Raw genomic sequence first — 10,330 nt, 5'->3', positions numbered from 1 at the left:
ACCCAGGAGGCGGAGGTTGCGGTGAGCCGAGATCGCGCCATTGCACTCCAGCCTGGGTAACATGAGTGAAACTCTGTCTCAAAAAAAAATAAAAATAAAAAAAATAAAAATAAAAAAATAAAATAAATAAATAAAATAAACACGTGTTCTAAAGAATTGGGTTGGGGATATTTTGTCACAACAGCCAGATGAAATGAATAGACCACCAACTCTGATGCTCTCTGATCAGGTTCCTTCCCTATGAGGCTGGGCTGTGGCTGCCCAGTGACCCAGTACACTGGTCCCAGGCCCTGCGGGTGACATCAGCATGTGGGTGTGGGGAAGAACTGGTCTGGGAAGACATGCCTATGGACTCCCTAGTATTCCTCCTCTGGATCCCACCGGGAAGCAATAGCTCACACCAGAGCTAGCTCTAGGCAGTCCTGGGCCCAGGGTTCATTCCCAGGCTGCCTGGGTCACCTGCAATTCTGTCACTCCCCTGTTTGGCACCTACTGTATGTTGGTGCTGAGGACACACATAAACAAATCAAACAGGAGCCTCCAGCCACACAGAAGTCATGTTTCTCTTTGGAACATGCTGGGTGCCCATTCCCAAAATACAGCACTCCTCCCCAGAATAAAGTGAGGCAGGATGGGGGGGTGCAGGGCCTGGGAGGAGACAGAAGCCCCATGTTCAGTCTGCACAGAGGATAGCTGCCATCAACCCCCAATAACAAACCCAGGAAGACTTCTGAGAGGAAGAGGACAGGAGCCCACATGCCACCTTCCCTGGAGGCTGCTATCCGGAAGGCTCAGGCTTCACCTTGAGGCACAAGAAAGGAGGCTGGGTGACAGATGGAGCCCTGGAGGAAGAAGTGCAGGAACTGGCACCAAGATATTAACCAAGGGTGATGGGGACTCTGGTGGCCCGGGAAAGGGGCCAGGATCCCTGTGGCTAAGAAGGAGGTCCAGGACTCCCACTCCCACCGTTTTCTGCCTCTATCTGACTCCTGGGGTGAGCTTGGCCTCTCTGAGTCATGATGACCACAGCTGCACCACAGCATATTGAGAGAATCCTAGAAGCCACAACCCAGGGAAAAGTTGAGGCTCCCAGAGCAGCTGGGGACTTAGGATTGGGGTGGGAGCGAGTCTCTAAGATTCAGGTTCCTCCCCAGCCCTGGCCAGGACACCCTGCTCTCTTTTAAGCTGGAGCCCCAGGCCCAACCAGGTGTGCAGGATGCAACGATATGCCCGGGATCAGCAGGTAGACAGCTGGAGCCCACTCAGGCCCAGCCTGCAGGCAGTAGAAAAGAAACTCCAGACAGCGGAGTGGTGGGTCCCCTGCAATGGGCCAGTTGGAGGGACACGTGACCAGGGAATGATAGCAGCAGCAGCTCTGCCCTCCAAAGATAGGCGGGCCCCTGCCACCTGTAGCCAGTTCAAAAGATGAGTGGGTCAGGACCTTCGGCCTCTGGTGCTGATAAGGGTGCTCCCCCAGGCCTCTGGGGTGAGGATGACTGGGGACACTCCCAGCAGGACCCGTTCAAGGATATCTGTGGAGCTGCCTCTGGCGGGGTACCTGCATGGATGTTTGTCGGGGGTGTTCGCAGCTGGACTCCCACAAGGGATGAGGATTAGGATGCTTCCAACTGCACCCCCACGGAGTCTGGGTTCTGGACCAAGCCCCAGCAGGACCCTTACAGAAGTCATGGTTAGGGCACCCTCCGCCTGTAATCCCAGCACTGGACAGCCACAAGAATGGGGGTCGGGGTGTTACCAGAGGATCCCTGTGGGACGACTGTGGTGGCTGCTCCTTGAGAGGGACCTGCCCCATGGTGACAGTGCCACGGATGCTCGCTTCAGGCTCCAATCTGGAGAAACGGGTAAGTGCCGTGCACCCTGCTAAGGCCCCCAGATGACACGGAGGTGCCAGGCCTGGCTGTAGGACTGCAGCGCGGCTGCACTTACTGTGGGCGCCACAGCCTCCTTGCGCCCCGTACCCACGGGGTCCAGCTGGGGCCAGCCTCTGTGCCCCACGGGCTGTCCGGCTGCTTGTCCAGCATCCCCTTGGTCTCCGCCGGGTCCTCGGGTCCCTCCTCAGCCTCTGCCGGGTCCTCGGGACCCGCCTTGGGCTCCAGCACATCTTCTGCAGTTCCTGGCAGGGCCGCGTCCAGGTCAGGGCCCGTGGGGCGCGGCGTCCAGGCTGGGCTCCAGTGCGCCCCCGGCGTGGGCCTCGGCGGGAACCAGGAGAAGCCGGGCGCTGGGGCGAGCGCCACGAGCTGGGGCCGCGCGGGGCCGGAGGAGGTGGCGTGCGGAATGAGGAAGAAGATGTAGACGCCCGAGACCACAAGTCCCGCGGCCACCAGCACGGCCACCGCCACGGCCGCGTTGAAGACCCAGGCCGGGCTGTCCAGGGTCAGGCGGCGTGACAGCGGGCGGCCCAGGCGCAGAGGCGGCGGGGGCGGCGGGGCGCGCGGGGCCTGCGGGGCGCGGGACTTACGCGGCCCGGGTAGGGGCGGCGGCGGCCGCAGGTAGAGGAGACCTCGGCGCCTGTCGAAGCGCACGGAGCCCTGGCGCGAGGGCGGCGCACGCGCGTCGCGGGGCAGGAGAGCGGACTGCGTGGGCAACGCGGGCAGTCCGCGGCGGGGGGCCAGGCGCGTGGGCGCGCGGCACACCGGGCAGGCCACCGCGTCGCCGCCGCCCGCCGTGGCCAACGATAGGCGCGCCAGGCACTCGAGACAGAAGACGTGGCCACAGTCCAGGCGCTTGGGCAGCTTGAACATGCCGTCGAAGGGCGACACGCAGATGAGGCACTCCACAGGGGAGGCGGGGAGCAGGACGGGGCCGGAGCCTGGGCTGCAGCCTCCCTCCTCCTCTTCCTCGTCCTCGTCTTGGTCCTCCCCTCTGCTCGGGGAGCGGGGTGCAGAGAGCGAGCCTGGGGAGCTGGGACCCGAGCCCTGAAGGGCCCGGGAACGGCGGAGCCAGGGCGGCCGAGGGCAGGGCATCCGGACGGACCTGCGAGGAGAGGGCAGTCAGGTAGGGAAGGAGGGGTGGAGCATGGAGCCGCTTCTGAGACCAGCAGAACTCCAGGGGAAGACTGGGGACTGGACTTTGCAGAGGAGCCCCCAGTAGCAGGACCTTCCCGAGAAGTGTGTGTGTGGCTAGCGTCAAGGAGCAGAAGAGATGGGGAGACCCACGGGGGACCAGTTCCTGAACTGGAAACGGGGAGACAGACTGGAGCTGAACACAGTCACGGGGAGGACACGAGACAGGGATGGAAAGGACCCAACCCACAGAGGCGCAGAAAGGGACCCTTGGAAGAACTCAGCAGACAACCTGGAAGACCATGCAAGACTCCCGTGAACAGACATGGACACCTAGGCAAGGGGAAGGATCCCAGCTGCTGAGAAGCCCAGCACAGGGCCAGGGGCTGTCCAGAGAAATGACAGACCCCAGCCAGGCTGTGGGACCCTACCTACCTGTGGACACCTCCTCCCTCTGGCCAGTGGCGTGTCCCTGCCTGTTCTGACCCGTCTCTGGCCTACCTGCAGCTGGGTTCAAAAGTACCCTCCCAGGAGGAGGGTGCTCATCTGGGGCCACCCATCTAGGTTCCAGATACCCGCTGGACCCGTTTGACTGCCTGCCCCGCCCCCTGGGCCAGCCCCACCAGGGTGAACACCAAGCCTGCCTTGGTGAGATGCTGGGGGTGGTGGAAAGGTGATGGCACAGGGTGGGCGGGCTTGGGCCCACCCCACCCATCAGAACCTGATGAATCTTCTACAGGAGTCACCAGCCTGTGGCCCTGGGTGGGTCCCAACCCATGTCAGCAGCCTGATGACACTGCATTCACACTGGTGGACGGGAACCTGTACAGCCCGTGGAAACTGGGTGTACAGGCCCAGGCTGCAGCCACAACCAGTATGGCTGGGGAGGTAACCAGGAGTGCAACCTACACTCCAAGAGGTGAAACCAGAGGTCTGCAACAGTGTGGCCCAAACACCTGAACTTTCCTTGTCTCTCCAGGGCTACCTCAACAAGCCTCTCAGGATGGCCTTGTAACTACCCAGAACTCACAGGCACCCAAGTCACCCACCCACCCAGACCACAGCGATAATTCATGTCCCAGAAGTTATGGACAATCCCATCTGTCTCATTTCCAATACCCGCTGGGACACTCCAGGCAGCCTGGCCTACCACTAGTGCCCCACCTGCCAGCCCTGGGGTGCCATGATTCTGAGTCAGCAATGCTTCCAGGTCCCCACAGGGCCACACGTCAGGAAGGTGAGCAACTCCCGAAGCCACCAGGGCCATGCCACCCACACCCTCCACTGAAGACAGACAACGGCACAAGTGGGTGGGGCTGCCCCAAAGGGCAGACAGTTTTATTGGGCAGCAGCTGGGAAAATCAGCGGTTGGACTTGGCCACACGCTCCAGCTCGTCCTTCTTCTTGATGGCATAGGAGTTGGAGGAGCCCTGCAAGGAAACAGACAGTTTTAAATCTGAAGGACCCCCACCAAATGCCCCACTTAAGACCCCTCCCACCAGAGTGCCCTCATCCACCTTGGCAGCATTGATGAGCTCATCTGCCAGGCACTCAGCAATGGTCTTGATATTCCGGAAGGCAGCCTCACGAGCGCCTGTGCACAGCAGCCAGATGGCCTGGGGAGACAGCAGGGGTCAGGCTAAAATGACAGGCTTCGGTCCTCCAGCACCCTGGGCCCACCCTCAACAGATGCTGGCAGCCATGCTGTCTCCCATAGGTCCACTGAGACAAGATGTTAGGGGAGACGACATCATGCCAGATTTGTAATCAGAAAGAGGGCCACAAGAGCAAGTGTCCAGAAACACACACATAGAGGCTGATGTTGGGTCCCCAATGACAGGAGATTGAGACCTGCCTCAACAGCAAAATGCTGTATAGCCTGGTGTGATGCTTGCACCTGTAATCCCAACACTTTGGGATGCTGAGGTGAGAGGATCACTTGGGCTGCGAGTCTGAGACCAGCCTGGGCAACCCCATCTCTACAAACAACAGAAAAACCCCTACAACAAAAAATGCAGCCAGGTGTGGTGGCTCACGCCTGAAACCCTAGCACTTTGGGAGGCTGAGGGGGCAGGATCATTTGAGACCTGGTGTTCAAGAACACCCTGTGAAACAGAGAGACCCCATCTCAGTCATTTCTAAAAAAAAATTTTTAAAGGGGGGGGGAAGGCAATATATATGCTCTTAATTGGGACCCCCAATTGACAGCCGGCCACTTTAAGGGACATTCTGGGGACAGATGCATAAATGGAATAATGACTAATCTGATTATTCTATCCCTGTTAAAATCCTTCCGGGGGGATGGGTGACGACGGGGATAGGTCATCCCTGTTTTTAAGATACCTGTTGCATTAAGGGGAAAATTACTGTAATGTCTGCAATTGATTCTTAAACTGCCCAATTAAAAAAAAGTACATTGCACACATAGTGTAAAAATATACACCCAAATGAAAGAAGACCTCAGCCAAATGTGGTCCAGAAGGCCCAGAGTCTGGATCTGCCCCCATGGAGGGTGGGAATCCAGGAAGGCTTCCTAGAGGAAGTGATGTTGCAGGTAAAACATCCAACAGAGACAAGCCTTCCTGCCCCAGGCAGACTCCACCCACTCCTGTGGCTGTGTCCACCCTCCCACGTGCATAAGCCCTCTGCTCACCTGATTCACCCTGCGCAGTGGGGACACGTCCACAGCCTGTCGTCTCACAGTTCCGGCTCGCCCAATGCGTGTGGAGTCCTCCCGGGGACCACTGTTGATGATGGCGTTTACCAGGACCTGCAGAGGGTTCTAGAGAGAAGGGGGCTCTGAGCCCGACATCCAGCCCCATGCATTCCTCCCCCATTCTCACCCCTAAAACAAGAGTGAGCACACCACACAGCGGATAAGCCTGGCATACACACCACGGGGCTTTGGGGTGTACTGAAGGCACAGCTGCCATCAGAGCCCTACCTCGCCTGTGAGCAGGTGGATGATCTCGAAGGCGTGCTTGACGATGCGTACAGTCATGAGCTTCTTGCCATTGTTGCGGCCATGCATCATCATGGAGTTGGTGAGGCGCTCCACGATGGGGCACTGAGCTTTGCGGAAGCGTTTCGCGGCATACCTCCCTGCACTGTGAGGCAGGTACTTGGCATACTTCTCCTTCACTGCAATGTAATCCTGGGGCAGCAGAGAGCAGAAAATAAAGGGAAAATGGTCAGGAGCATCATGGGCCTTGGCCAGGAATCAGAGGAGGAAACAAGAACCCATTTGAGGTAGTCCGACAGCTGTCTGGGATCCTGCTATGCCTTTCCAGGGGACTTGGATGTGAGCCCCATGCACCATGAGGAAAAAACCTGGAACAGGTGACTTTACTAAGTCACCAAAAAGGATACTTACTTCATAATGAATGAAAGAGAGTAGGAATCTAAGGAGACTAGAGCCCATGATTCCAGTTTTCTAAAACGGCATTCCTCTAATTCTGCACTATAGGACATTTTGGACCACATTGTTTGAAGGGTTGTCTTGCATACTATAGGATGTTTAATAGCATCTGTTATGCAACTGGCAACCCCTTCAATTTTTTTTTTTTGAGGGAGAGTCTAGCTCTGTTGCCTAGACTGGAGTGCAGTGGTGCAATTTTGGCCCACTACAACCTCCACCTCCTGGGTTCAAGTGATTCTCCTGCCTCAGCCTCCAGAGTAGGTGGGACTACAGGTGCATGCCACCGCACCCGGTTAATTTTTTGTATTTTTAGTAGAGACAGGGTTTCACTGTGTTAACCAGGTCAGTCTCAATCTCCTGACCTCGTGATCTGCCCACCTCAGCCTCCCATGCTGGGATTACAGTCGTAAGCCACCATGCCTAGCCCAAATTTTTTTCCCCCCTCAAGACTGACTCTTGCTCTGTCACCCAGGCTGGAGTGCAAAGGTGCAATCTTGGCTCACTGCAACCTCCACCTCCTGGGTTCAAGAAATTCCCCTGCCTCAGCATCCCGAGTGGTGGCATTACAGGCAAACGCCACCATGTCAGGCTAAATTTTTGTATTTTCAGTAGAAATGAGGTTTCTCCATATTGTCCAGGCTGATCTTGAACTCCCGACCTCAGGTGATCTGCCTGCCTTGGCCTCCCAAAGTGCTAGGATTACAGGCATGAGCCACTGGGCTGGGCCTCCAGCCTGTTTTTTTTTGAGATGGAGTCTTGCTCTGTTGCCCAGGCCTGATTGTAGTGGTATGATCTTGGCTCACTGCAACCTCCACCTCCCTGGTTCAAGTGATACTCTTGCCTCAGCTTCCCAAGTAGCTGGTAATGTGTCACAACGCCTTACTGATTTTTTGTACTTTCATTAGAGATGGGGTTTCACTATATTGGTCAGGCTGGTCTTGAACTCTTGATCTCAAGTGACCCATCCACCTCAGCCTTCCAAAGTGTTGAGATTACAGGCATGAGCCACTGTGCCTAGCCCAATCACCTTCGGTTTTGACATGTAAAAATAGACATTGCTAAGTATCCCCTAAGACAGGGGAACCACCACCACAGAGTGAGAAAGTTTTTTGGTTTAGTTTTTTGAGACAGTCTCACTCTGTCTCCCAGGCTGGAGTGAAGTGGCGCGATCTAGGCTCACCGAAACCACTGCCTTCCAGGTTCAAGCGATTCTCCTGCCTCAGCCTCCCCAGTATCTAGAACTACAGGTACACGACACCATGACTGGCTAATTTTTTATTTTTAGTAGGGATGGGGTTTTGCCATGTCGGCCAGGCTGGTGTCAAACTCCTGACCTCAGGTGATCCGCCCCCCTGAGCCTCCCAAAGTGATGGGATTACGGGCGTGAGCCACCATTTGTTTTTGAGACAGAGTCTCGCTCTATCACCCAGGCTGGAGTGCAATGGCACCATCTTGGCTCACCACAACCTCTGCCACCTAGGTTCAAGCTATTCTCCTGCCTCAGCCTCCTGAGTAGCTGGGATTACAGGTGCATGCCACCATGCCCAGCTCAGTTATTATTATTATTTTTTTGAGATGGAGTTTCACTCTCGCTGTCCAGACTGGACAAGTCCCAAGCAGCTGGAACTACAGGCATGCGCCACCACATGTGACTAATTTTTTTGTAGTTTACGAGATGGAGTTTCACCATGTTGGTCAAGCGGGTCTTGAACTCCCGACTTCAGGTGATCCACCCACCTCAGCCTCCCAAAGTGCTGGGATTAGAGGCATGAGCCACCATGCCTGGCCCAGAACAACAGCTGCCTTCCTATACTATACAGACATAGCCATCCCTCCACGAAAATGTAAAAAATGCCAAAAAGTTAACCTTGCATGTGTAAAAGGGAAGAATGAGGGGAGCTATGTGTATTCAAAGGAGACTGCTGTTGACAGTTCCATTACAAAATGTCCCCAAGGCCATCCTTTCACTTGCCTCTGAGAATAGACACAATTACCTGTTTCTACAAATACAAGGAATGTTTGAAAAAGAACACACGACACCAAAACTTACACTCCTATTTCACAGTCTGGCTGCAAGAAACACACCCCCTCCACCCAAAAAAAAAAAAAAAAAACCTCACAGTCCACTGTCTACCCCAAGAGAAGCACCTGCACAAACAGACAAAGAAAGGCATTCATGGAGGGTTTTCAATATGCAGCAAAAAATTCCAAACACCAAATTTCCCAGCAAGGGTTTGGCCCAACAGTGGAACCCTGCACAGGTGTTTAAATCACAGTGAACTCCCATCAATGTTTATTTCCCTAGCAGAACAGGCACTTAATAACGTTTAGTAGAACAAGGGATAGGGAACAATAATACATATTTTAAGTGCATTTCACAAAAGTTTTAAAAAGAAAAGTAACACATAAAAATGAATAACAGAGGCCAGGTGCGGTGGCTCAAGCCTGTAATTCCAGCACTTTGCAAGGCTGAGGCGGGTGGACTACCTGAGGTCAGGAGTTTGAGACTAGCCTGCCCAACATGGTGAAACCCATTCTGTATTAAAAATACAAAAATTAGCCAGGCGCGGTGGCTCAAGCCTGTAATCCCAGCACTTTGGGAGGCCGAGACGGGTGGATCACAAGGTCAGGTATTTAAGACCAGCCTGACCAACATGGTGAAACCCCGTTTCTTTAAAAACAAAAACAAACAAACAAAAAAAAATTAGCCCGGCATGGTGGCATGTACCTGTGGTCCCAGCTACTAATTAGGGAGACTGAGGCAGAAAAATCACTTGAACTCAGGAGGTGGTGGTTGCAGTCAGCTGAGATCTTGCCACTGCATTCCAGCTTGGGCAACAGAGCGAGACTCTCTCTCAAAAATAAAAATAAGAAAAAATAAATACAAAAATTAGTTGGGCATGGTGGTGGACACCTGTAATTTCAGTTACTTGGGAGGCCTACTTACACCTGGGAGGTGGGGGTTGCAGTGAGCAGAGACTGTGCCACTGCAGTTCAGCGTGGGCAACAAGAGCAAAACTCTGTCTCAAAAAAAAAAAAATATTAATAATAATAATAATTAATTAATTACATAAAATGTTTGTGGACCCCCTGAAATAAACCCATGAAGGAAAGAAATCAAAGATCTACAAGATATTCAGAGTGAAAAACAAGGCCGAATTATCCACTAGGCCTACTGCCTAAGTTCCAAGACATCTTTACAGACAACAAAAAAGTTTTCATTCTTTCCAAAACAAAAAGTAGCAAGTTTGGTGGCATGCACCTGTGGTTCCCGCTAGTTGAGGATCCCGAGCCCAGGTGTATTGAGTCTGCAGAGAGAACTGTGATCATGCCACCGCACTCCAGTCTGGGTGACAGAGATCCTATCTCAAACAGAGAAGTGAATAAAGTACAACCCAAATTATATTCATCTTTATACCAATGCAGTCACAAAATATAATTTCAAATATTTTCTTTTAATTGAGGAAGGGCTCACAGAAGCAAAAGTTCCTAAGGCCCACAATATTCATAATGGTGCCCCGGTGGGGAGGGGACAGAAGGGGTTTGTAAAACTGTACAGAGTAGGAACAAATTAGGACAACTCAAAACTTCCCAATTCCAAAACTTAATATAAGACAGGAAGGTGTGGTACTGGCATAAAGACAGACATACAGACCAATGGAATATAACTGAGCATCCATAATGAAACCCATACATCTATCGCCAGCGGATTTTTAACAGGTGCCCAAGGCCATTCAATTGAGGAAAAAAATAATCCCTTTAAGAGATGGTGCTGCCGGGCGCGGTGGCTCAAGCCTGTAATCCCAGCACTTTGGGAGGCCGAGGCGGGTGGATCACGAGGTCAAGAGATCGAGACCATCCTGGTCAACATGGTGAAACCCCGTCTCTA

At 53.8% G+C, this 10,330-nt stretch overlaps 2 protein-coding genes across 2 annotated transcripts in view; both read right to left on the bottom strand.

Moving 5' to 3' along the window:
• Positions 1 to 1,204: 1,204 nt before the first annotated feature.
• RNF225 (ring finger protein 225) lies at positions 1,205 to 4,187 on the bottom strand. The gene is made up of 2 exons (XM_017509626.2): positions 3,459 to 4,187; positions 1,205 to 2,994 (listed from the first exon to the last, which is right to left on the bottom strand). Exon 2 carries the CDS (start codon positions 2,982 to 2,984, stop codon positions 1,944 to 1,946), a length of 1,041 nt encoding a protein of 346 aa, XP_017365115.1. The 5' UTR covers positions 2,985 to 2,994; positions 3,459 to 4,187; the 3' UTR covers positions 1,205 to 1,943.
• Positions 4,188 to 4,330: 143 nt separating this feature from the next.
• The window catches only part of RPS5 (ribosomal protein S5), a 7,756-nt gene continuing 1,756 nt past the window's right edge, over positions 4,331 to 10,330 (bottom strand). Inside the window, exons 3-6 of the mRNA XM_017509627.1 lie at positions 5,968 to 6,177; positions 5,677 to 5,805; positions 4,541 to 4,639; positions 4,331 to 4,453 (exon numbers count right to left, since the gene is read on the bottom strand). Of these exons, the coding sequence (XP_017365116.1) occupies positions 4,385 to 4,453; positions 4,541 to 4,639; positions 5,677 to 5,805; positions 5,968 to 6,177 (507 nt within the window). The 3' untranslated portion in view covers positions 4,331 to 4,384. The remainder of the gene's footprint in view (positions 4,454 to 4,540; positions 4,640 to 5,676; positions 5,806 to 5,967; positions 6,178 to 10,330) is intronic.

Source organism: Cebus imitator, unplaced genomic scaffold, assembly GCF_001604975.1.
Source record: "Cebus imitator isolate Cc_AM_T3 unplaced genomic scaffold, Cebus_imitator-1.0 Scaffold417, whole genome shotgun sequence".
NCBI lineage: Eukaryota > Metazoa > Chordata > Mammalia > Primates > Cebidae > Cebus > Cebus imitator.
The sequence above is the reverse complement of the archived record's forward strand: the minus strand, read 5'-3'. Positions and strand labels throughout refer to the sequence as shown.

What these genes read in the sequence shown, in the direction of transcription:
- RNF225 (XM_017509626.2), bottom strand. Translation starts at nt 2,984, where the DNA reads ATGCCCTGCCCTCGGCCGCCCTGGCTCCGCCGTTCCCGGGCCCTTCAG.